This window comes from Cebidichthys violaceus, unplaced genomic scaffold, assembly GCF_023349555.1.
Source record: "Cebidichthys violaceus isolate CVI_PGR_0920_01 unplaced genomic scaffold, fCebVio1.0.p SCAF_6, whole genome shotgun sequence".
NCBI classification, from domain to species: Eukaryota; Metazoa; Chordata; class Actinopteri; order Perciformes; family Stichaeidae; genus Cebidichthys; species Cebidichthys violaceus.
Window position 1 is genome coordinate 16,581,730 of NW_027176816.1, and position 27,796 is coordinate 16,609,525.

The following is a 27,796-nucleotide window of genomic DNA, read 5'->3' on the forward strand; positions in this document are numbered from 1 at the left end:
GTTTTGAACGTAAACATTCCAAATGCCAGTTCATTTCTGCATTGTCAGCTGACAGGAAGTAAACATGGATCCGAGCTGTTACCTAGCGACGCAATTCCATTTCAGACAGAGGGTGAACACAGGTGTTTTTAGACAGACGATGAGAAAAGTAAAGAGATTTTTTAACATAAAAGCCTGTAAACATGTTGTAGTAGAAAAACAAAATACAAGTGTGAACCTGGAAATGAGCGCGAAACCTTCTTTTTAAATTTGTAAAGAGAAGGGTTATCTGGATGTGATACTTCTACACGTTCCCATACCTACTTACTCAAACTTGAAGGAAACCCATGCTCGCTGAGCGTGCACGCATACATGCACACTACACACGGCAAAGAAAACACTCAACACATATCCAATTCAACATTTTTGCCAAGTAAAACCCCTTATCTTTGAGTCTGAAGCCTTTGCACTGTTGGGGTTTTCATAGCTTGAGACTGTGGGCCTCCAAAACCCCTCCCCCTCACAACCTCCTTGATTTAGTTGTTTGGTTTTGCATAGTTTCTGGATCCCTGCGGGATCATGGTTATGTTTTGATCTCCGTCAACAATTGAGCCAAGATTGCCAGATATTGCTGTTTGATCTGCCTTCAGACAAGCCTACATCAAATACATATGTGATCTTCTATTGATTAATAATGTAATAACCAATGTCTCATTTTCTATTACTGAGCCCCCATTGGAGAGGCCCACCCCCTACTTTGGAAACCTCTGCACTCGACTCTACTTTGTAAATCGTTAATGCATGACTAGATTCAGAAGTCGTGGTTTTGGACATGGAAACATATAAAGCTACTATACTAAATACACCACAAGATTCTTTTGTATTCAAGGTTCAAGATGTTTAAGATCCTTTGTATTAGTTACGTTAGCCTTTTGGCTTGTAGGTTGGCCCCCCAGCCAAAATAACATTTGAAGTTTCAGGTGAAAGCGTTGTTGATCGTGCTGATGTTTGTTTGTGAATTACTCTTGGCCAAATGAGTCAAATTCCTTGTATGCGTAAGCATATATGGCCAATAAAGCTGATTCTGATTCTGAGAACCAGAGGTTGCCGTCTGATGTGGAAACAGGTCCTAACATGCTGTTTTCACAATTGTGTGCATAGTTTTTGAGTGTATAATATGTTGAAAAAAACTCTAATACAGCAGTTTATTTAATTATTTCAACACTTGTAGTTTTACATTAGAAAAGTGGAGTCCTTGAATTAAAGCAACTGGACTTTGTCTGTTTGGTCTAGCGGACATTTTCATCAAATGAATGAAGCCTTTTGAATGTGTGACAAGATTCAACATATCCAGTGACCTGGACAAAAGGTGGAGCATGGGGCTGTTTCAAATGATATTCAAGATGGGGGATACAATCAATGATTGACACAATCGCTTTGAAAGCAATCACTCTGATTGCTGTAAACATATACATACTGCTGTGACGCTCGTAATGCTGCATGATGGATGCACATAATTCTTGGTGGGGATGGGATATCAGGCTGATCCACATGCGTACATTTCCAAGTTGATTTGGGATTTATAAAAGGAAATTTCAAACTGGCAGGGGACTATAGGTTATATAAATTGTTTTTGCCATACGCAAGTTTCCTCATTTGTACGTACACAAACATTTAGTGTGGATCCTATGCACTATTATATAAATGAGACCCCTGCTTTAAACTAAGGACTTCACTTCTGTCATGTAAAACTAGAAGTCACTGTCTCTTTCGCTGAGGGAGGTAACACTAATTATGATTGAGGCTCTGGCCCACTGATGGACGTATTGCAATATCCTGAGTTGCGTCACTTGAAGCGACGTCTGTTTCGGCGGCCACTGATCACAGCTGATCACAGCTGATCACAACTGGATCATCTGTCAGTCAGCTTTAACAGCTGGAGAGACTTTTGATAAGATAAGATGATCACTGTACTTAATAATAGTAACTAATAATACTAATAACTAATAAAGACACACAGTAATCATCACTGTAGAGGTGTTTTCTCTGTTACTTCTTTAATAAACTGTATTCTGTTTATAAGCACAGGACCTATTTCTACCGACGGAATGCGTTTGACTTATTTCTGACTTATTTGCGTCTGTATGTTTTGAAATTGTGACTGTGACATCATTATTAAAGAACCCAGAATATCGATTATGGTTTCTCTTAAATGATAAAACTCATCAAACCCGACACTCAGGAATGATCAGCCTCACATGATTGAATGAAACGATGATAAATTATGTAAAAAGTGTTTTGTCTCTCCAGCTCTCTCTGACTTTAATTGTTTCCATCATAAAAGTTATTGAGGAAATATCAGATCTTTCTAATAAATGAAGAAAGTTGTTTCTGGTCCTTTTGTTGTTCAGTCTACAATGAACATATATTTAAACCAGATGGGGAATCAGAAAACATATCTATATTTATCTATAAATATTTACCAGAAAGTGAATTTTTCTGAATGTACACCGTGAAATCTTTATAGCCTGAATGAATAATACAATCCAGTGATCTTTCTGTAATTCTTAGCCTTTGACATTACAGATATCCTCACTTGTCCATCCTTTTTCATATTCAAATGAAGCCACTTAAAGATACTGCTGTAACAGTTTGTCGATAGTGTGTTTGTTTATGATGACAATGTGTGCATGTTGGATGCTCATTCGTTGTTTTGCAGCCGACTGCTTCAACCGGGTGTGAAGCCAGTCACCTTAACGTGGATCACGTGTGTTATTGTGATTGAAGAGACATCTTTACGGCGAGAGTGTGATGATGATTCAACAATTTCCTCCTCTGGAGATGAAGTGACTTTTTGTCCTCTCCTCTGTCACGTTAACTCATGTTGACGTGACGGACCTGTTACTGTAATGTTACATGTTACTATAATGAAACACTCACCATCAAACTCAGCGGGTCCAACGCCTACGATAATTATGGACAGGGGGAGTCCTGATGCCTGTGCAGGAGACAAAAGCAAAGACAATGAACATTTAGTCCAGCTGAGTCATTAGATCCTTAGAATGCATGCAGGTATCTTATTAGCTTTGGATGAACAAAAGAGCTTTAAAGGTGCAATGTGTAATGAAGCCACATGCTTTAAAGAAATATGTGGCGGTATTTCACCTCTTCTACTGGGTCCATACAATCTAAATTCACAGTCATCAAATATAAAAAAAAAGAAATATCCAACTACTATCCAACAGCAGGTTGAGGATAAGCTAAGTTAAACCAAACTGCTGAACTCGGCCTTTAGTTTAAGTTAGCCCATCTGTGTGTTTGTGACACTAACTGTAGGGACTCCTGTACCCTTTTAATAGTTTGTCTATTGGACTAAATCCTAAATAGAAGAAATGAAATGGACTCACAAATTCAGTCAAGTATAAAAACACAATCATCATTTTCATTTGTAGCATGCTGTAAATATTGACCATGAATACGAATGCAAACCTGAATCCTACTTATATTGTACGAGCTCTGGTTTCTAAGTGATCCAGTTGGTCACAGGTGTTTTCACAGGTGTATTCTGGGTGCAGGCGATTGATAATTGAGTACAGGCTTTTAGTTTTGAATGATAAGTCTAATGTAGATAAACTTGTGTTTCAGAATTTCAAACTTAGTGGGAAGCAGACAATGTGCTTATGGTTCAGCAGACCTGGTCAATATATAGATGAGTTATTGCTTTCAATAATTATCCCAAAAGCTTTTGTGTTTTGGCAATTGCAAAAAAAAAAAAAATCTGTAATGAAGAGCAGCTCCACTTCTTCATCCTCTCATGTTGGACTGAGGGCAGACTGGATACTAAAGAGACTCTCTATCACCTCTGAAAGTATATAATACGCATTGCACCTTTAAATCGTTTTGGTGTCGTGAGTATGGTCTTGAAGTGTTGATTCATTATTTTTTAGAATCTGAAAGGTGAGGTTGTTTACCTGACCCAATATCCTAAACTTACAGAAATTACCTCGATTTTCCAAACCGTAACTCTGTTTGTCACAAAATCAAAAGTCGAGCGCCTGGAGAAAACCCCAGGGAAGAAGAGTTGTAGCATTAGTGGGATTTAAAGCAAATATCAGACACTTCAGCTTTTTAATTAGGAGGGAAAAAATAACAAATAACTTGCTTTTAATATTCTACATCGCCTGCCATGAAAGAAAACACTTAAAACCCCACTAATTGGATCAGGCACCTCTCAAACTATGCTATTGAAACAACTATTGATCTCTCCACGGAAGTGAGATCAGTCACAATTAGAGCAAAGCTATATTTTCCTCTCCCTGAATTGGAGTTTGGTATTTTACTTATCACGGAATACTAAGAAGCTGCTTTAATCCAAACATTATACAAAGAATTATTCTTTAGAAATGTAATGGAGCTTTTTCCCTCCACACTAAATACAAGAGAACTGAGGGAAAAACATCCATCAGTGTGTGTGTGTGTGTGTGTGTGTGTGTGTGTGTGTGTGTGTGTGTGGGAGCGCTGTATGTGTGTGTTTCGTTTACTCACATTGACCACAGCCTCTTTGGTCTGGACCATGTCGGATATCACTCCATCTGTGATCATCAGTAGAACAAAGTACTGAGAGCCATCTGTAATCTCTGCTGCGCAGCTGGGGAACGTGCACACACACACACACACACACACACACACACACACACACACACACACACACACACACACACACACACACACACACATGAACCCAGGTTAGAGCTAACATTCTGCCTGAGCACTTGTAGACTACTAGTGAAAACCAAAAGGACACCTGCCTGATGATCTCAAACATCATTCCACAGTCCGCGGTGGCTCAAGACATGCGCAGAGTTGAATCAAGCTCACAACATACAGCAACGTTCGAGTTATTTGTCCGATCCTTTGACCTTCCTGAAGTTATGTTTGCCATACCGAATCAATAGTCTTTTATTATTCTCCATTCTGCTCTAGATGTTGAATTATAAATGACTTAAGGAGAATACTCTGGTCCCATGATGACATCACTGTCTTCGTTTTTTTATTTTTTTTATTTTACCAAACTATATGTCACCAAAATAACTGTCTGCGCTGAGCAACTACAGTGGCAGACTCAGGCTGTCTGAGGGACAGGGGGGCACCAGCGCAGAGACAATCTTAAGTTTTCTCCACTGGAATGGCCCAATAGAGGACACTTAATCATGTTTTTTTTCACTGGAAGGGCATCCAGAATGGCTTTTTGTCATGTTTTCTCCACTGGAGGGGAAGGGGAAAGAACCCTAGAGCAGGGGTATTCAATTAACATTAAGGTCCAGTTAGAGAGAATTTCCTCCGGTACATCACAATAACGTCTAACTTCCAATATGATCTTGTGCCATATTGAAATAGTCTAGCAGTTGTATTAACTTCTGTACGTAGTCAACAACTGAGTGTCAAATTAAATAGAGAAAGTTCAATTTAATAATATCTCTACAATATTTATTATCAGTTCTCAAATTGAACTGGGTGAATCATAAATAATGCATACTCGAATACTAAATAAATCTCTCTCTTTTTTGCACAATATAAAAATAAAATACACAATAGAAAGCTTTGAAAATAAAGTACTCAATTTTAGAAAAATGTATTTAACCAAATTGTCCATGCCCTGCAGCTTTAAATTAATTTAATTCAGGGTGAAGTGATGTTAATCCAAAAAGTCACAATATCCATATTATTCTCATCTTCTAAAAAGAGAGAATTGTGTGCAGGGTTCTTTCTTGTGAATTCTTATTACATTAGTCCCTTAGATTGTTTATTTTCTGTGCATTCATTTCAGATTTGAGTGGGAACGTTTGCTCAAAAGATTTGAGACATACTGGTTCTGAACTGCAGGTGGGAAGAATGAACATTTAAGAGTCTGTCCATTCTTGGTTAAGGACTCTGTACAAGCTCTCCACATTTCCCTTTTTCGACCACGTCATGTGAAATAGCTTCTCTGACTCATGTTGGTTTTCTCTCCTATGTGTGTGTATCTCACTTGAGTAGCGCTGATTATATATATAATACACATATTTGATTGGCCGAGTAGCGTCACGTGAGATGGTTTACAAAGCATGCAGTTGGTCGCTGTGTTTCCTGGACCGCTGAACGAGTGCTGCTAAGGCTAGAAAAGCTGCGCCAGTTAAAATAGAAGCGCTCCTTCAAAATGTAATAATTATCAATTATCAATCAGTTATAGGTCCAGGTCCGGATGCAATGGCGTTTGGACCGCAATCCGACTGTTAGTGACTCCTGCCCTAAAGAGCAATTATAGCCATGTGTGCTTGTCCATTCACAGCCTAGTCTAATCTAGGCAGATCTATCAAGCTTAGGATTTCCTCACGGGCTGAATGAAGTTAAGCACGGGGCTCAAGCAAGAGTGAACTGGAGGTTTGTGTCTTTTCTAAACTAAACCAAAAACACAAAACTGTACAAGAACAGAGAGTCAAAAAATAATCCACAACAATTGGTTAAAAAGAATTACATGAAAACCATTATTATTATTATACCCCAAAAAATTTGCATTTAACTTTAGGATCTCTGGGTTTAAGTACATTTTGATTTCAATTCAAATGGATTTGATCTCCTTCCAAACACCATAGCAACCCCTTTGTTCACAGAGTTGTTTACTGCCTATAAACCACAACCTTCAGCAACAAGAGAGACCCTTCAAAAAATAACAAGCACCGAAAAACACGGCATGAAGGAAACCGTGTGACCCTGCTTCTTGTTTTCCCACCGCTCTTCATTCCCTTTCCAACATGGGGCTCGATGAGAAAAACAAACGGAAATATCCACATCTCCAAACTCATCTGGCATCATTTCAAGCTTGAGCTGAAATTTGGCAGCTGAGTGTTGGTTGAGTGTTTCAACACGTAGGTGTGTGTGTGTGTGTGTGTGTGTGTGTGTGTGTGTGTGTGTGTGTGTGTGTGTGTGTGTGTCCTTCACCTGCTGTTTGTGTCTTTATTGCAAGGAGACGGTATCTTATAAAAGCGACTTAGCTGTTCCACCTGGCTGAACATGACATTGATCTGTGACTCCATATTTCTGTGTGTGTGTGTGTGTGTGTGTGTGTGTGTGTGTGTGTGTGTGTAGAGACCCAGGTGTGTTTGTTTTCACAGCAAAAACATGGAATTGCCCTTTGAGTCAGATCTCTAGACCTTTTATTTATTGTAGGTCTTAGTTTTAAGGTGCAAAAATAGACAAAGACATCAAGCTTATTCCTTTAACTGGCAATTTGCCCCTATGCTTAATACCCATAGAATAACAGAGGAGGATGAGGAGGACTAGCTTTTTTTCTAATCTCGTTTTCAACCATAACTCAGCAGGTCTATTTTGTTTCCATGGAGGCCAATCACCAACAAAAGTCAGGAACCATCACACTATTTCAAAATGATCAGTTCTGACCAAAGTATTTGAATCAGAAATCAGAAATGCAACACTTTCTGAAAGAAAACAACGCTCTCAATGATGCACACTATAGTTTTAATTCAGGATACAGTTGCCTACAATACCAGCAGTATGGTGAATGCTAAAGGTCCCGGGATTCAATGCGTTTGTGTGTGCCCAGCCAGTGTCCAGACCCAATCAGCATCCTGTGGGGAGTTTAAGGCAGCTACGGGTTTGGTGTATGTGTGTGTGAAGCGACTTGGATCGGCGACTAATGGCTTAAGTATTGATAGTACAACTGCACAGGTGCTCAGGAGCTGTGAGAGACCCATAAATTGCCTTCCTACACTGTGTCCTAACTGCAAGCAAGGGTGTCATATTAATCATATTATAATATTTACTGAAAATTACATACAATACAGCCAAAAGCAATTAGGAAACTTTCAGCCTCCTGGCGATCTCCCTTCAGCCAGACGCCACCTTATTTACGGGTTCTAAAGATAACTGCTATAGCTAACTCCTCAAAAACTTGACAAATCAGCTGTTCCTTTTCCATTGCAATGCTTTATATGCAAAGGACAGTGCTAAATAGAAACAGGGCGACTGATAAAAGTTCCGCTCAAACGGGCCGCGTTGCTAGCAGCCAGGTATTTCTGATAGAAGAGGACGCGGCGGTTCTTGAGCAGTGTCCAGGGCAGGATGTTAAATTAGCGTTGATACGTTTGGCACTTTGGCTGCTGTCCGTGGTGCTAATCAAAGACTGGTTTGCAGGATGGGAGTTACATGTTAAGCCCAGGCTTAAGTGTCTTAAAACTATAAGTCTGATATATCATTTTGCCAATTTAACAAAGTATAAAGCTCTTGGAAACCTAAAATGCAAGAAAAATGCCACAGGTACCTATGAAACTCTGTTGAAAACAATTTAAGGGGAAACAAAATGCTTTCTATTTAGACGTAAAGGGATTCCGCCACCCATTTGGGGGCTTTTCCATTGAAAGTTTATGTGTGCCACTGTAAATACTGGATATATAATTCAAAGTTTTAAAATATGTTTTAGAAAAATGTATTTTAAGGTCCAAAGACATAAATGAGATATATGTGAGATATATGTGTAAGCCCCACAACCTCAACTGTTTTTTGCAACAAGTCTCTCAGAAATTGTTCTGTGTTTTAAGAATTTCCAAACAATACTGAATTGAGAGTCAGATGTATTTGGACAGTTTCTCTGCTATGTTAAACAAGCTTCTGGATTCTACATGTGATATTAAAACCAGTCCATAATCAAGCCCCTTTTCCCTAAAATAATTTTTTTTCCCTAATGCCCCACTTTGAGGCATAAAAAACGGATTATTGGCTGACGGGATGCTGTAACCTGCTTAACCTTGAACATGTTGACGTTCCCCCACTGTTCACGAATAAAATAAAAAAATCTCTAATCTGGCGTAAAAGCTTCTTATAAGTCATGTCACTAATAAGCTTTGATCAAGGTTTCTAAATACAAAAAATTTAATTAAAAAATCCCTCAGTTCTGGCTGACAGAAAATAAAATACCATAATTATCCCCTTAATCTAAAAAAGTGTAATTGCACCCAATACACACACACACACACACACACACACACACACACACACACACACACACACACACACACACACACACACTTTCAAACCTACTTTGCCACTTTGTTGACAACAGGTGCAAAGTTTGTGGGTCCGTACAGCTGCACCGTCCTCAGGCTCTGGAAATAAGCCTCCAGAACCCCCTCTATTCCCACACAGTTTGGATTCTCAGCATCACCGCTCTGCAACAGACAGCATAAAGGACACTAATGAAGCGCACAGTGTACATTCACACATTCAGTGTACAGACAGTATAATTAACAGGGCGGTGCAATAAGCAATGGGCATCAATCCCTCCAGAGTACATAACTCTCATAGGCTTATTTACATAGTTCTTCCAATTAAAGATAATCAAACATATCTTATATAAGCTGCTATTAGCCGTAATGATACGCAATCTATCTACATTTAACTGATACACCGTATACAAGGAAATAGGGGAAAACAGGTGGCCCACACCATTAAAGAGAACACATCCAGAAAACACAAGAGGCTAGCTACAAATAAATGTGTCTGTCTTCATCAAACAGTAGGACCCGCATCTAATGAAAAAGTCTGTGAACTTGCAATTCGGCGGAGGGCAATACTGGTAAATTTCTCACTTTAACTGTCAAGTTCACACAAGTACAGACATGGCTGTGCCCAAACAGTGAGATCACTGGGATCCACTATTTGTTATTAGGTGTATATATTCAAAATTGTGAAATAATTGACTACAAATACTTTGGTGCGGTAAAGATACAATGCCAAGATTACTGACTTGCTCATCTGATTGCCGCCATTGCGTGTGTGTGTGTGTGTGTGTGTGTTTACTCAACACAGTGGTTCTTTGATTATGCCAACAACTCGAGGAAACCGGATGGGCAGCTAAATCCCTGCTGGGCGTGATTCAGATAATTCATTTTACGAGTAGACTGCTTCTATAGTTCAATGCCATTCATCCCCGGACCGACATCATCCGACGCATAGCTCCCATGCCGGCTTGTTAGAGGGACCACCCATCATGATCCCGCCTTGTTAGTTTCACTTGAGGGGAATTAACTAGCTAGCTTGCTAGCCAGCAATCAATAATTACATACATCCAATGGAAGACTGCAAAGTTTCGATGAAAGTTGACATTTTGAGTGTACTTGCCAATACCCAATCCTACATTTTAGGCTGTATCGGTGGCGTTACACATTTCCAGAATTGGTATCGGAACAACTCTAGTTATATAAAGATATCAATTGATTCTCCGTTCACTTTTTTTCACTGAGAGAGAAAGAAATTAAAAGATTCTGTCAATCAAAACTCAGCTTTGGGAAAGGGAAGAGATACCGGGACAAAACGAGGAGGCTGAGAGAAAAAGAAAGAGAGAAGGTGATGGAGGTGAGAGAGGAAGGGCACGTACTATCCACCGAGCCCAGGACAGCGTCTTGTCCCGGTGCTGTTCAGCACAAACAAAAACTGATCCAATTCACACAATGAAATTAACACAGAGATATGTTTTGACCTTGGTATTTCTAAAACCCTGCGTCCAGGCATGCTGACAGGGATTTAAGACTCAGTGAATCCATAATGTTACAGTCATAAAGTTTTAAGAGACACTTCTGTGATGTAGTATTGCCTCTCCATAAAGTACAGGGACTCACAAGAGTTTCATAAAAAGGAAATAAGAAAAAGAAAATCAAGAGCAAAGAGGCAGAGGCCATGCTAGCATCTTAAGAACCAGACTTGGCTTCCCTTCAGCTTAGCATCCAGCGGTTCCTAAATGGTTGCCCTGATCCCTCAGGAGGATGCGAGGAGGAAGTCGAGGGGGAATGCTGGGAGATTCCTGCTGGCAGCCAGATGAGCCGACTCCTCAACTTCTGTGACCAGCTGTCGTCGCAGCGACAACTGCTGGTCCAAGCCACGCCCTGCTATATGGGCGGACCGCGTGTGTGCCTTGTATGTGTCAATTCATGTGTTTGTGCGTGCGGTCACATGCGTGTCTTACCAGCGGGAAGCCGTGGGAGATTTTGCCGTCGGGGGGCAGCTTAGCTCCGAAACCATAGGCAGGAAAGAGCTTGTCACTGTCGTAGTCCTGGATAATCTCACCTACCGCTTTCAGGGCCATGGCATAGGCATTCATCTGGTAGGGACTCATATAATGGAGGGAAGTGGGCTGGGAGGGGTTACCTTGGAGGAAGACACACACACACACACACACACAACACAATGAAGTGAATGATAATATGTCTTCCCTCTTCTCTGTGTGTGGTTTTCACCTACAAATTACAAAATGTCACCCAGGAGATGATTCATGCTAACCGAGTGTTTCATCTCCTACTTATATAACTGGTTTCCACAAAAGTAGCGCCTAGCGTTTGTATTTTTGAATAAGAGACAGGTTGTGTGTGCGATGAACTGCATGCAGAATCTTGGCATGAATAACGTGATACTTTCAGGATAGAAAAAAATTAATCAAAGAGTCATGTTAACAGGATTATTGTAGGGAGTTATCGATTTACCTCATCATGTAAACGTCTTGCATTAACATAACATTTTAAGCAGTGTAAATACTGTATTACACGCAGGGAAGCATAGCCGAATCAGACCAAATACCAACTCTAACTTCTCCCCTTGTCTCGAGTGCATCCTCCAAGATGAAACAATCTCCCTGCTATTAAGGGAATGAAAGGAGGGGGGATGATTTGATTAGCCACGATCGCTGCCAGATCCTAACACACCTACCGGTGATGTATTCCTCCCATCTAGCTTCCAAAGTGCTCCGCAGGTGTACCGCGCACCTCTGGTCACGAAAATACCAAACACATTCGCCACGCGCCGTGCACGTTGCACGGTCGACTGCACTTTCCATCATGTGAAAGTAGGAGCCTAAATGTAACAATCTATTCCAAAACAGCGGAGTGCCCACCATCACGAAACGCAGGAGTGTCTGCCATTAAAAATTAAGAAAGGCCATGTTACATTACAGAGGGGAAAAGGGACGAAGTGCTTTTCACACTGATGTGTTATATTTTAAAAGTTAACGCTCTCTGTAACAACTAAAAACACAAAACTTAAGTTGTGTCACTGTAGTTTCAGAGAAACTTTGTACTTTTATACAGCCAGTGATGTATATGGAGGGCACACGGTTCAAAGTTGAGTGAAGGTGCATTACACACTGCCTGGCAGTCATGTTGGAGGTCCCTATCTCTTGATCTAAAATAACTGGTTGTTTTTCTTAATGCATGACTCTAGCTAGATGAGTAGCTTAGCATTATATAGACTGAAAGCAGGGGAAATCTCTAACCTAGTGGTGCCCAAAGTTAACAAATACACTCCTAAAAACCTCTAAAGCTTACAAATTAGGGCGTTGCATCTTGTTTGTTTAACCTGTCCACAAACAGAAATGTAAAAAACGACAATTGACCCCATGCTAAGCCCCGCCCTCTGCTACTACTACGTCAAGCTGTCAGAGATCCTTGGAGCCCACACTGTCACTAACGGCACTTCCTGAAGAAGTCAGAGATAAGCAGACAGAAGGGTCTACAATATGCGTTTTAAAGATACAGTATATCTAGGATGTCAAACTGATTCAGCAGAGAAAACCGATTCAAAAGACTAGAAAAGGTGCACAGAAAAGTGTGATCCATGGCGAACACGAGAGGTCCTTGAGCGACAGCCATAAATGGGCAACCAAGATATTACGCAGTTTGCTAGCAGAATGTAGAATGCAAGATTAGCCATGGACGGACACCAAGGTGCACACTCAATCACGGCAACACGCACAAACGGGCGATTGAATGATTCTCCTGGCAGAGAAATCAATAAAGATAACTAAAGCCTACAGATCACAGTGTAGAAATGAACCACCGCATTACCTGCCGATTGAGACAGACAATACAATTAAGGATCACTGTTGCTATAAAGCCAGGTAGGTTTTTATTCAGTTACAATCATTAAAAAGCAGTAGCTAGCGTGGCACAGGGTGCAAATGCTAGTTAATGATGTGCTACGTACTCAGTGTTAACGTTAACGTTTTAGAAACATATATCTCCTTCTAACCTCTCCGGGTAACAGGTATCACCATTACACAACGTTTAACCATAATAATATGAAACAATTGCATAAAAGCAGAGCAGGATACTCGTCAGACCCTGGTCAGATCGGGCTAGTGCTACACTTTGATTGGCCAGAATGAGCTCGACAACTGTCAGCTTGTAACTTCACAACACCGGCTTCCACTGAAAATGAATTGTTCTGAGCCTGAGCCTGTTGCTGTGTCACGCTAAGTGTGAATGCAGCATTATAAAACCATAATGAATGAAAATACATGCAAGACAAAGGCATTTATCTATAACACAACAGTACGGGACGTACCATTGGATGCTGTGAAGTCTATAGCCACTGTGAAGTTGAGTTGTGTTCTGTTGTATAGACAATGGGAATCAAAGAGAAAAAACAACAAAGATCACACACTTCATTACACTTAATACACACTTTATCTCCAATGCATACACATTGATGCAAATAACAGCACAGTAATTGGTTTCCTGGCTAATTAGTAACACAGGACAATATTCCCTCCACCATCTCGAAGGCCTAAAAAATGTAACCAGTAGTCAAATGGGATTGAACTGAATAAATCAGGTATCAACAAATGCAAATTTCCCCCAAAACTCATAGCCAATATGAATTCAGAGTGATGCTTACAGAGAGTATATTGGGAAATTCAATCAAGTATCTCCACACACAACACAAACACAAATCACTTTAGAGGACATTACTTACATTCATTGCCTGATGACTTACACCACCCCTAACCGCTATTAGCCTAACCCTAACCCTAACCCTAACCTTAAACCAAGTCCTCGCCCTTTAATGTAATGATTTACGTTATGCATACCTGCATTTTGCCCCCATAAGCACTCCGAGTCCCCACAATGTGATGTTGTAAACAGATTCATGTCCCCGCAACAAACACTCACCGTGAGAGCAGACTTATTACTATTCCACTCACCCTCCTCGGATGAAATCCACAAAGGTATACTCGGACTCCACTTTGAAGGACAGCAGAGTAACCTGGCGAGCGAACACACACACACACACACACACACACACACACACACACACACACACACACACACACACACACACACACACACACACACACACATACCAAGTGATGAACAGAGAAGGAGGGGCGGAGAAGGGACCGGGGCCAGGTAGACGGGGAGGAATAAGACAAACAGGTGGCCAGACAGCAGCGGAGTCAGCAAGAGAGAAGCAGATGTAAGAGGTGATGGTACCTATATAAATATGCAAAACATGAAATGGGACATTAGAGATGTGGGCGTACTCACAGTTCCAGAATTGACGTATTTCTTCTTTTTGCCTTTCTTCTTGGGATTCAAAACCTGCCGGCGATGATGGAAAGCGAGTTAGTGACTGAGCGGGTACTTCATACCCTGGAACGATGTTCACATGAATAATTCAACAGATTCCTGATACTGAGAGGCCACGAATGAGACTGATGTTATGTTTAACTGTGTTTATATAGAGAGTAGAGACGGTAAAAAGGGAGAGGTGAAAAGATTAAACCATCCATCCTTTACAAATCCGACTTAACTTTCTCTTCTCCTTCAGAATAGAGAATTCAATAATGTTTCTTCATTCATTATGCTGCAGTACTATTATTAATTGGTTAGCTTGGAGCAAATTTAAGTATTCTTTGTTTGAGCCGGTTTTAATAAGCTGTGGGCATTGATGGGCTTTTATTCCCAGCACAACTAATAAATAGTTCTTGTCAAGTAATGGTTTTGTTTGGACAGTTTTATTCAAAATTACCACATATTCAAAACTCAACATTAAGCTTCAGAAAAGTTCTTGGTCCTAATTGCCTCGCCTCATTGAAGTCAAATAAAATTTCTGGTAAGTACTAAGTGTATTTTACAGTGTGAAAGGATACATTGCATTTGAATATCCTCATACAACGTTTCGTATATCGTTTCGATATCTTAAGAAAAGTTTTGCTGTATTTTCTTCTGGTGTTATGTCCAGCACCGCGAGCCATCAGTGCGCCCGCACAAGCCCTTTACAGTGCAGAACCTGTTTAGGCAACAAAACTATCAGGTTAGGTTTCGGAAAAGATTGGGGTTTTGGGTTATAATCATAGACTGTATATAAGGAGTGGACGTAGTTATCATAACGTCACCTATTGGTTTGTGGACTGCTGTTTTGAATCCTTGAGTTCAGCAAGTTTGTCTTCGCCATCTGGGCTTTTTTGCAACAGATGAGGGGAAGTTACCATATTTGAAATGCGGATGAGTGATGTAGAGACGCCGTATTCGGCCCTGGTAGTGGCAGCTACTTTCACACATCGGTGTCCTGAGTGAAAGTCCTGTGTTTTTGTGCCCGTACCTTCCACCACGACCTCCACACTTCTCCGACTCTGTCGCTTTTTATATTACGTCAACTGTCCTGCCTCACGATTATGTGTATTTCCTACAAATTGATTATGTGGGTCATATAACAATTATACTGTATTACCTTCCATAGGTTTTAGCCACAAACAGTGAGAGCAGCCTGACCATTTATATTTTCTTGGTGTTTGTATTGACTTATGTGCATATTTGGTCAAAACTGTTTTCATTTCTGTGATGAATTTTTGGTTTCAACTGAAAATGTTTGACTGAGTGTTTGGCCGTAATTGTAGACTTCCATTATATTCAGTAATTCAACATTTAAATGTCTCACCTTGTGTCCTAAAAAAAAGAAGTAACAAAAGCAGTGAGAAACAACAAACCACCCCCATGTCACGTCTCACCTCATAGACATTGAACTGGTTCTGCCCCCGAGACAGCTCTCTGTAGCTGGTGGTGAACTCGCCAATGAAGTCATGGCTGCAGACAAAACACCCACAAAGACAGGCGAGCATGAACGCAGATTTCATAATTGGAGAGAAATTATCACGTCTTTGTCTCTATCCACGTGTCTTTTCTGGATTCTTTGTTTCGGTCAATTTCTCAGTACATTCTAATATATTTACACACAGCGTTTTCATTGTTCTCGAACATTTGAAAAACATCAATATGAATCACGGGGCCACAGTGAGTGGTTACCCATAGATGATTTTACCTTCCATCTCGATCCCAGTCATAGACATCTATCTTTACAGTCCTGAAATAGACAGAGAATATTTTAATTACGAAGGTCTGCTCTATATCAGATCACATCCTGTCAATAAAACGAGAACCTGTAATTATATTCTATTAAAAAAAAATGTGTGTATGTTTGTGTTTATACTGAAGCTCTTGCAAACCATTCTAACTCAAACTTTCCAACCTTTTAGATGGAACATCCTGCTAACGCCTCACTGGTCATGGATGCCATTTTGAATAGCGAGTCCCTACGATAATTAACAAAAATCAAGGAGAAGTAGAGGATAATAACTCCCTAGTTTTTACAAAAGTGGCACTATCTGCACTTCTGTATGGAGTGTGTATCTGGCAGAGAATGACTGGCACAGCCGCTCAGCACAGTCTAACCTGACTTAGATAACAGAGTGCTGTGTGAAAACTGAGTCAGTCTCAATAACACCAGTGCTGGTCCCTGGGACACCATGACCGACTGCTGGCATTATTCTGACCGCCCCAGCAAAAGGTGATGTCATCCACATAAGAGTCTGCTTGTGCCTTAAAGTTCCCCTCCAGACATGTTTTTGTATGTTAAAATATTCTGCTTTTATTAAGATGATGGTTTTTCACACAGAAAATGTAAAAAAAAAAAAAAGAGACCTCTACTCTTTCTCCCTTATTGAGAAATTCTGGATCTGGCCTCGCCCCGCCCACCACGACTGTTCATGCTAGGTTGAGCAGCGCGCATCAAGATGCAGACAGAGCTGCACGACCGGCTCACACTCTGCAGTGATGCTTTTGGCCTCGGGTCTGTTTTTTCAGTTAGAGGCAATATCGGAGGTATTCAATAATACATGTTTGACTCGAATGAGCATCAAAATCAGCGACTAGCAGACGTATCAGAATTGTAAGTGTAGTTAGCGTCTTTTTTTTGTTTATGTTGTTTGTTAGCTTGTACCTGGTAAGTGAAGTTACCGTCTAACTGTTTGTTGTAGGGTGTAACTGGTGTGTCAGCTTGTTAGCTTGTAACTGATAAATGAAGTTAGCATACTTTATCTGTTCATGCTGTTTGTTAGCTTATAACTGGCTGACACAGGGTTAGTGGTTGTGAAACATACAGTTATATGTCGTGGGTTTTGCGTGTTAAACAGCGATTGCCTTTCAAATGAATCTAGTACCAGATCCAGCTTGCAAGGCTACGTTTGAATCTTTGCTTTTCGAGAAGTTCACAGACATCTCCCCTTCAACCCAGTCGCCAGAATTAAATGTTGCAATTATATGTTTCTGCAAAACACAGACACGTTTAATCTTGACGTTTCTGAACCAAAAATAAGTTTTAAATCAACGTTTCTACATACATGTTTCCGAAACAAAAACACTTTATAATATCATCTCTAGATACATGTTTCTGAACCCAAAATATGCTTCATATCAATATTTTTACATACGTGTTATACCGCTTGTGGTGTTTTGGCTGCTTAGAAACTGTATTATGAATAGTTTAGCCAACAAAAGTACTTGTTTAGGTTCAGTAAAACATCATGTGTTGAGTTAAAACATGTTACTTTTGGTTGTACACGAGACACAAACACCGGTCTCCTGGGTGAAAGTCCCATGTTTGACCCATCCATCCACTCGAACTTTGTCCCTATGCGGACATATGCAAGTTTTCATTAACATTTTTGTTGTACGCAGATACAGACCTAATTAGGGGGAAAATACATTCCCTTGAAACGTAATTGATGCAGTTTTGTTGCATGGGGATGTCATGTTTATGAGACCAGGCTGTCAGTAAAGACATGTGAAAACAACCCTCAAGTCAGTACAGTCAAGTTTCTTCATTTTCAAAATAGAAATTGAATATCTCATGATGACATTTCATTCACTATCCATTTGTATATATATATAATAGAGTTGTGCAATAAAATCTCTGACCTGTCGTAGTCACCATTGCAGAGAGCTCTAACGGGGATGGTGAAGGGCTGCCACACCGGGTTCAGTGTGTTCTTGATCACCTCCGTCTTGTGGCAGATGGTGAACCTGCCAGCAAAATAACACACACACAAGGCCACTAAAGTGAAAGCACATTCACATTGCCTGTGAAGCTAATCCCACATTACTTATCTGCAGCTTCCTTTGCAGTTTGTTGTAATTTTTCTTTCTCTTTTTTTCTCTATACTCTGTTTAAGTATATCTGGCGGACATGACAGAAGTGCAGATTTATTACTACTACAAAAATAAAAACTCTCCAAGGCAGAGCGGCAGAAGGAGGTAATAATCTTCAGGGTTGAGATAAGCCTCAATGGGGTCGTATGACTCAAATCACACACAAAATGATTTGTATAGGAAACCAGGTAAGACATTTGATATTACTGGCATGAACATATGTATTTATCACCTCCGAAATGCTGAGAAAACACTTTTCATTCATTGTACAATACATTGTTTGTAAGTTGTTCTTGATGTTCAGCAACATCAACACGGCTTGCATAAAAATGTCATGGATAAATGACATTGTTGGACTGCCAGGTTGCTTTGAAGATAAGGAGACTGCATATTTTTTAAAAGGTTTCAGCTTCCTGTAGTTCCCTTTTGGGATCAATAAAGTACTATCTGTCTATCTGAAGCATGCTTTGTATCTGAAACCCACCTTTAAAAGATGAAAAAGTAAATATAGTCAAATTTAAAGTAAGTTACAGAACAAGCAGTCTTGGCATTTAAGAATTATAAATCAGAATCACATTTGGCCATTTCGCATTTTTCTTCTTAAAACTGGAGGGTGTGTATGCAATTGAAGGAGGCTCTCTTGACAAAAATGGGAAAAGCTCTCTAATGTTGCATGCACCTTTTAGACGGCCCTTAAATCAGGCTTCAATGTCATATTTATTTAAACATCAAATCTGTTCCCGTCTGTTCAGAGTGCCTTATCTGGTCATATCTGAATAGTGCTCAGACTCACGTTCCGTCCTCATTACTCCGGTAGAAAACAAGGAAGGGGTCCGACTTGCCAAAAAAGTCTTTTTTGTCCAGCTTGTTGGCACACAACTGCATGGTAGCAATATCCTGAGAGAAAAGACAAGCCGTTTTTAGTGAAACATCAAGAAAAAAAAAATCATGTCTAAGTCTGCAGTTTGTTGTCTTTGCCAAAGAAATTCCTGCCGTTAAAAGCACAGGTCATTAGTGGAACTGAGACCCCTTCAGAATGCAAAGTGATTGGTGAAAGCTCACGCTTAATGACAATGCACCAGCGTTCGGATAGGCTTAATAACCGATGCATACATAGACTGCAGTGATTTCAATAAGTTTCTTTTAAATCACACATTTTACGAGTGGGAGAATCAGATTTTATTATGGGCTGTCTGTAATATAGTCAAAGGGAATGGCTTCATACATATGGATGCATGGTCACAGCAGTTAATGAGAAACTATTTTATTCCTGCTTCTGTATTAAAATGCCTGGGATAAGAAAGCAAGGAACTAAGGATTGAAGGGTATATGGACGGATGGATGGGTGGATGGATTGATTGATTGCTCTTAATGAGGCACTTTAGTCATTGCCTCCAGTAAGAAGGCATCCTGGGAAACCGATGCTCGTCATTGACAGATAGGGTTTGTCAGCCTAGGCATGCACACGCACACGCACTCACACACACACACACATACACAGCACACTTATCAAAATTTCTGAAGAGCATTTGGATCTTGTCAAGAGCAAAACCTCCCAGAGAAATGATGATGAACACAACCACGATAAGCCTGTTCACATAATGGTCTCTGGAGCACACACACACACACACACACACACACACACACACACACACACACACACACACACACACAACCTTGTACTTCTAACTTTATGAGGACAATCATTTACACAATGCATTTCGTAGCACATTACCCTAACATCAACCACCACAACTAAATGCCTGACCCCAACCCTTACCCTAACCACACCCTTCAGCCTAATTGTAACCTGAACTTTAAAACAAGGTCTGAACCCTCAAACATGGTTTTGAGGGGTCTGTCTCCAGCCAAGATGTCCTCACTTCCCAAAAATGTTCTCATTGTCTAAGCCTCCAATTGGTACCCTCTCTTTCACACACACACACACACACACACACACACACACACACACACACACACACACACACTCTAACATACTTTCCAACATCCACATCGGTGGACAGGTGCTACTCCATCCATGTAGGGACCACTGTTTTTGGTCATTTTATAAAAAACCTTTAACAAGAAGCTACTTGCAAATGTGCTTTTTAATTTGCTTTAAAGAAAGTGACTAAAATCCTTGTCTACCTATCAAAAAGAGGACCTCCATAATTTACCAGTTATCAATATTAAAAAATCTGTCTGTATCTGACTGCCTGATTTGTAGTAATATATTATTGCGGCAGGGGATATGGAAAAATTGGAAGAGAAAAATCACTTTGTTTATAGCTAGAAACCATCTTGACAGTTCATTTTAATCATATTTAGAGAGTCTGGGAAACTCAATATACAGCATTTATCAGCGCTGAACAAGCCTGACAAGCTTAACTTGAAGGTGGGAGTCCCAATGAAGGGACTTTTTTTGTTACATTTCATGATCTGTTGAAAGATTGGCCCATCATGTATTGGTGCGTGGGTGTGTTTGTGTGTGTGGGGGGGAGAGGATTGCAAGCCATGTAACAACAGTATCAGGGCAAATCAAACTTGCAGACTACATGAAAATGCTCCTACAACACTTGTGTTGTGTGCATGTTCGAGACAGTGAGTTTGTGTATGTGTGTGTGTGTGTGTGTGTACTGACCCTGCAGTTACTGAGCTCCTCTGCAGCAAAGATAATGACTCCACACTTCTTCCCTGGAATCCCACTGAGGGCGAGAGTAGCGAGAGAAAGACAGAGAGAAAGACTGAGAAAGCAGGTAATTGTGGCATGTCATGAATAATACAATTGCCAAGCAGATTCATTGCTACAAGCTGTTATTGAGATAGCTGACAGCCCAGCATGCAGATTGTCATATTTTCAATTTGCAGCCCTGCACTTACTTTTCTGAAAATGGCGAAATTGAGGCCTGTTCAATTTCGAAGCATTCATTTCCTAACTTGTTTTTAACATTCACATTTAACTAAAAAAAGTAAAAGCCCAACTCAACTCGCATTAATCCTGTCGATCTTAAGCATATTTTGGACACACCCTTCCAAACACATAGCAGGCCTGTTGCCTCTCACAACGTGTTTAAACGGCTACCATGTTAGCAAAAACTAAACATCTCCTCAAAACAGCCCGTAGAGCAGTAGTTACCTCATAAAATGACTCACTTTCTACCAGGGCACTTGCTCTGTACACAAATGCTGGCAGCTACCCATGACAACAGTCGAATTTGGCCACTGAGGAGCTCCACTGGAGCAGATGGAGGTATAGTGCCTTGCTTAAGGGCACCTCGGAGGTGGTAACAATGGAGGGGTACCCCGCGTACAGATTTGAATCCTTCCAGTCCAGCATATCAAACCAACAGCTGAGACAGACGGTGTGCTGAGTGGTGTTAGAAATAGGATATTTCCGACCTAAAGTAATGCATTTTAAAGCAACCCTATGTAATGTAGATTAGATAGCTGTGCAGCTGGCGTTTGTTTACTGTTTGCCACCGCCATATTGGGTTCTGGGTCAAAGCCCACTGTCAGAATTGAACATGCCTTTTTTATGCTGTGCAGTGGGATGTGACAACAAAAAAGGAGAGCCAAATATTTCATATTTCATTGTAGACTACCTAAATAAGTAAACGGACGTCAGAAATTGTTTGCAGCAATTAAGAGGGCAGAGGTGCCACCGGCTGAAAGCAGTCGTCTGTGCAGTAAACATTTTATCTTAGGTCCCATCGGAATATAATGTAACATTAACTAGCCTTAGTGTTAGCCTGTTAAATCGCCAAAGGTGCTAACTGAATTGGCTTAAATTCTTAACTTAGAATGTGGCACACTTCATTGCTGTAGAGTCTAGACCATTCACAGTTGTAAACCTACACATTCTAAATGTGTCCCAGTTTGTTTCCTGTTGACTTCAGTTGACAGGAAGTAAACATGGACCCAAGCTGTTGCAATTCTATTGAAACGGTCTGAATGGTTCACTTAATATGTGAGCTACTAGTTAATGTTAACTCGTTGATTTCTTTTTTTAGTCAATGACATGTATGAGACTTTCCAAACAATAAAGCAATCAGAGCGAATATCATTTCATTTGACAAAGTCTCCAATCATAACCAGTTCATGTGTCGATCAATTTGGCCAGTTGCACGACGGCGTTCGTTGTTTTGTTTTTTCCGACTTCCACAACATGTGCAAAGCAGCAATAGTGGTTATTTCAGCCATGATACATAATGGAAGGAAATGGCCGGAAGTATCAAAGATGCTCTGAACCGTCTGTTGTCCATATCTACATGGAGGTAAGCCCCTCCTTCTCTCTGGAGTGAGTTTCGACGACCGCGGTGTCGTTTGCATTTATTTGCGTCACTCGCTGGAGGCTGTGCATTTGGTGTGAACACAGCACTAGAACAAGGTCAAATGTCTGCTGTAAAAGGGCCTATTGCATTAGGGAAGCAGGAATGTGTGGCCTGCATGCTCATGGACGTGCTTGTGTACGACATACAAACACTCCAGGTAGTTTTAATGATAAATAAAGGAAACAAATAAGGTCTCTGAAGTGATTCAGAGTTTCACCTCTATTGGAGGTTTAATGAAAAACAAAGGAAAGGATTTGGTTTTAATCAAATCAAGTGGCTTTATTGAGCAGGATGCAATCTAATAAAATGAGTGATGTAATAGAGGGACATGTTAAAGCTGGAATCCTTTCAAAAGTAGCAGTTGGTGTGATTTGAAATTGTATATGTAGAACTGCATTTAATCTTATTAGACCATATTGTTTTGGTATGCAATATTCAATATTTCTAATGTTGCAAATCAGAGGAATGACTCACACACAATAATAAAAATGTCTGCATCCCTTCCATCACACCCTCAGTCTTTTTTTCTATGATGAGTTCAAGGTTAAAGCTTGTAGAGGTTGTGTTTCCCCCCCCCCTTTTCTTTTGTTTCCCTCCCATTTAAACTCAAATTAATTTCAAGTCCTGAGTCGGAAACTCACTGCGGTGAAAGAAGAATTCACTGAACCGTGAAAAGTGGGAGGAATTGAACAGAAAATATGGAATGGATGTCTTAAAGAGTAGACTGAGCGGAAAAGGAAAGGAGGAACAGATTGGGAGCGAGAGAAGAGAAACGGGGGGCGACTTTGTGACAGTTGGGGCACAAAAGGGTCGAGCTTCGCTGCTGCCTCATCATACTTTCCTAAAATGAAAGATGAGGTTAAAGAGATGAAGGACTAGGAGGAGGAGAAGGGGGGTGAGAGGGAGGAAGAAAAATAAATAACACAATAATGAAAAAGAGGCTTGACAGACAGATGAGTAATGGGAAATGCAGCCTTTGACATCTTAGCAACAGTTGCACACTCAAACAAAACACAGGTTACTTAAACGTTTGCTACGTCACAGTAACATACATATTAGGTGGGTTTCCATAAGATGGGCTGGAACGAAAATAGAAACTTAGCACAAGAACGCTTGTTGTCACGTGGTGCTTTCATGTGCTGGTGCCAGGCTCCGACATCTGAGCACTGAGTATCTAAGACAAGATATCTTTGATGCCTCTAAGACTAGTGATTGACAGACTCACGGCCCCACGCATTAGCTTATCTTCAAGCCTCTGAACACCCACAAAGGTGTTTTCAGTTAATCTGACTGATCAGACAACTTGTCAGGACTGCGTGGGCGTGCTTAGACTCAAACGCAGACTGGTCAATCATAGCGTAGCATTGACCAGCTTTGTTTTTTGGATTTGGAGCCATTGTCATGTTGAAACGTTGTGTGATAGTGATACTAGGTTTCTAAAGTGTCACGTAAAAAACCTGATGAGCTAACATTAGCAGAGTAAGTTAGCACATCATTAACTAGCGGTAGCACTTCTATGCTACGCTAGCTACTGAAGGTTGACTGAATGTATTTTTATGATTGTAACAGTCACTAAAGACCTACACATTTACAGGAACAGTGTTGTTCCTTAATTTCATTGTCGTCCGTCTTGATCTCCAGGTGATGTGGTGGTTCACTTTTACATTGTGATCTGTAGCTTTAGCTTTCATCTTTTTAGCCTGTTTTCACTGCTGAATCAGTTTGACATCCTGGATATATCCTTAATACAAATATTGTAGACCTTTCTATCTGCTTGTCTCTAGGAATCGCTTTTTATTTATTTCCAAAAATGTCAAAATCATTCTTCAGGAAGTGCAGTTAGTGATAGTGTGGGCTACATGGTAACGTAGCTCTGACCAGCTTGACGGAGTAGCAGTGGTGGGCGGGGTTTAGCCACAGGGCCAATTGACTGACAGCCTCTTAAGTCTCCAGTTTGCTTTGTTGAACCTAATAGGGTGGGACAAATGACACCTTTATAATTGTTAGTGGTCAATAAAGATTTGTGAGTTATAAATTCCTATCAAAGCTCCGGACCACCATCTACCTGAGCAAAAGTCTAACAACTGAAAACATAATTTTGAAATCAAATTTAACTGAATTTTAATGAGTAATGTAATGTTTTTATTAGGGCTGGGCAAGTTAATGCGTTAATATCGCATTAACTAATTAATGCCGACAATTATTTTATCGCGTATTAACTAATTTTTTTTATTTTTTATTATTAAGCGGACATTTTTAACACAAGAACCAGGCAGCGAGCGGTGAACCCCCCCTTCACTCCGTCACTGTCGGTCCGACCCTCCTGTCTCACACACACACACACGCGATCGTCTTGTTACAGGATCAAACGTAACAATATCAAAACACATATTGTCGTGTTTTGAAATAAACATAGAAGCACGTGAGAACAAACTGCTCTTAACTGCAAGTCTTTATTAGCATAACTTCCACATGCACGTTACTACCACGGTACAGACTCCCTCCAGGTTCCAATCCTTCACCTACATTCCCCTGGGTCCTAAATCCCTCCTCGTACAGCTTCTTATCACCCTCTATGTACCAATGTACATTTATAACAAATACCACACATATTACAGATTTAAAAGTTTTTTTTAGAATATGTATAATAAGCATATCATTTAGTTATCGCTACTGAGAATTTAACAAACATAAAAACATGAAGTAGAGAGGTTTGCAGTTTTCAAGGTGTACATTTCAAATTGCATCTATTACACATGAAAATAAAGTTATGAACACCGGCTAAATATCTATTATCAGAATCATTATAACTGTATTTTAACTACTGTTTAAAGGGAATACTGCTGTTAAAAAGCACCTTATTTGTTTAAAGTGTTTGCAAACCAAATGTTATTGCACTTTTGTTCATACAGCAGTACTTTTAAAATAAAAGTGTGCAATACACTACTTTGAATTCATTATTGAATTTTGCTCAAAAAAATCATGCGATAAATCGCGATTAAAAATTGTAATCGTTGCCCAGCACTAGTTTTTATGCAGTTCCAATTGGATCGTATTACACTGTGCAGATTCTTGTACTATTACGTTCCACTCTCTCTGTGCTAACTGCAGTATTATTGTAAGATTATAGTTCAAACTGGACAGTGCAGCAATAAATACAGCACTAACAGCTGTACATATTCATTTCAGTGGCTATTCTTTCATTGAATCCTAACTTTGCGGTAATGTTACCATCTGATGCTTCCATTTTCTGGGATTTACATTGTTTTTATTTTTTTTATTTTTTTATTGATACCCAGTAAATAAGCACACTGTAATATATGCACCCTAATCTAAAGCTCACCAGAGCTGTAGACAGCAACAGAATGTAATCATATCGGTAATCAGAATTTAGCACCGTCAATGTATGTCCATGTGAAGTGCTTGTTTTTGCCACTGACAGGCTCAGATTTTTATTATAGGCTTAGTGTCTGACAACATTATGGATAGAGCCTAGCTGAGACAACAGTGGAAATGCAACTGCCAGCCGGGCAGAGTTTGTTGTGTTAATAGTCGAGAAAGTGTAGCTCAGTGTTATCTAAAGGATTCTCAATGTCATCGCTGAATAGTTGGATGATTTCGACAGTGTGGATGAGGTCTTTCAGTTGGCACTGATCTAAAGCAGTTTCATGTAACGGCACGACAACAGCGTCTTGTCATCATAAACGAGTCGTTTGTGTCCCTGAACTGTTGTGCTTTCCATCACCATTGCTTGTTACTCAGCGGGCACAACATCTGCCATCAAAACCTAAGCTCAAAGAACAGAGAAAAACTACAACCATGTGTGCTTTTCAAAAGGAAATTGTGAGACATCCATTCGTTTCCACAGCTGACAGCTCCATTGACAGTCAAATGGTCAAATTGCTATGCACAGTCACAATATGTCTCGTCCTTGATATCCAGACTCCTCTTCCTTCTAAAACACACATAAACACATCACACATGAATGCACATGTGCACATTTTTGTAAAATAGTAATATTTGCTTTGAATTCATGGACACAGCACACGTTACGGCATTAAACAACACCATCACCATCTCAATGCTGATTTGTAATTCAGTTCAGCTTGATTTCAATAAGCTCAAGAGTATGAGAGCAAGACTGAATAAATGTCCTCCGCTTTTGCAATTGTCATTATAAGTAATTATTCTCTTTCATAGCGGCCCTCTTTGTGCTTTTTGAGAAGTAATTTTGTCTCATTTTCATCTGCTGCCTTGTGTCGCAGCGGTATCCAAATTCAAGTTTTTGGAAAAGGTGGTGGTGGTGGGGGGGGGGGGGGGGGGGGGGGGGCAGAGGCAAAACCAGGAGGCAGAGCCTCCGTCCACTAACCCAGAATATTTCAGCCGCGTCTCAGTCACAATGAAATAGAATGCAGAATCACAGCCCCACCGAGGGACTATTGACACCAACTTATTTAGCTTTGACACAAGAGAAAGAGCAGAAGGAGCAAGACCAGTGACAGAGGGTGAGAGAAAAAAAGCAAAAACGAAGCCACCATGTATGTAAAATTGATTCAAGGACTCAGAGAGAGAGAGAGGGGTGACAAGAACGTCTGTCAGACGCTCTCACCTCATCTTCCATGACATAGTTTTTAAAAATCAATGGATCCTCTCGCTCACGCTTCCTGCCAGCTGTGGCAGAGCCGCTACAGTGGGAGAATTATTTTTGACTTTATCTGCACAGTGTGTCCAACCGCAGGCCCGCCAGCCTCCCCACATATCATGCCTGGACACTGACTACAGAATAATAATGACATAACGCTACTCTGATAAATATTGAAAGTATTTAGAGTGTTCTGTTTCTCATCATGAAATGTGTACAGGGGCCACGGAGACTTGTTAGAGCTCGATTTTCAAGAGGTTCTTACATCGCTGTGAACTGGAATTTTACGATCACGAACACCCAGTCTTTGGGTATTGCTTTTGAATACTTTTTGCAAAATCTTCCACAATACCTACGTATGTGTAACTAGTATGCGTTACCACTACATACAGTGTGAAATATTATAATAAAGGTAACTGTATAAATTGGACCAGACTCAGAAGAATTTAGGAACGGCTGGAGCCAAAGAGATGGGTGACTATAATGAAACAGAACACAGTAGACACGACTGTAGATTTTTGACCGCACAGTTTACCGAT

At 40.3% G+C, this 27,796-nt stretch overlaps 1 protein-coding gene across 1 annotated transcript in view; it reads right to left on the reverse strand.

Moving 5' to 3' along the window:
- LOC137889175 (copine-9-like) overlaps nt 1–27,796 on the reverse strand; it is a 74,533-nt gene that overhangs the window by 4,869 nt on the left and 41,868 nt on the right. Inside the window, exons 7-18 of the mRNA XM_068732865.1 lie at nt 20,926–20,989; nt 19,078–19,181; nt 18,054–18,158; nt 16,120–16,161; nt 15,809–15,884; nt 14,346–14,399; nt 14,003–14,064; nt 13,363–13,409; nt 10,994–11,175; nt 9,073–9,200; nt 4,525–4,627; nt 2,920–2,977 (exon numbers count right to left, since the gene is read on the reverse strand). Of these exons, the coding sequence (XP_068588966.1) occupies nt 2,920–2,977; nt 4,525–4,627; nt 9,073–9,200; nt 10,994–11,175; nt 13,363–13,409; nt 14,003–14,064; nt 14,346–14,399; nt 15,809–15,884; nt 16,120–16,161; nt 18,054–18,158; nt 19,078–19,181; nt 20,926–20,989 (1,025 nt within the window). The remainder of the gene's footprint in view (nt 1–2,919; nt 2,978–4,524; nt 4,628–9,072; nt 9,201–10,993; nt 11,176–13,362; nt 13,410–14,002; nt 14,065–14,345; nt 14,400–15,808; nt 15,885–16,119; nt 16,162–18,053; nt 18,159–19,077; nt 19,182–20,925; nt 20,990–27,796) is intronic.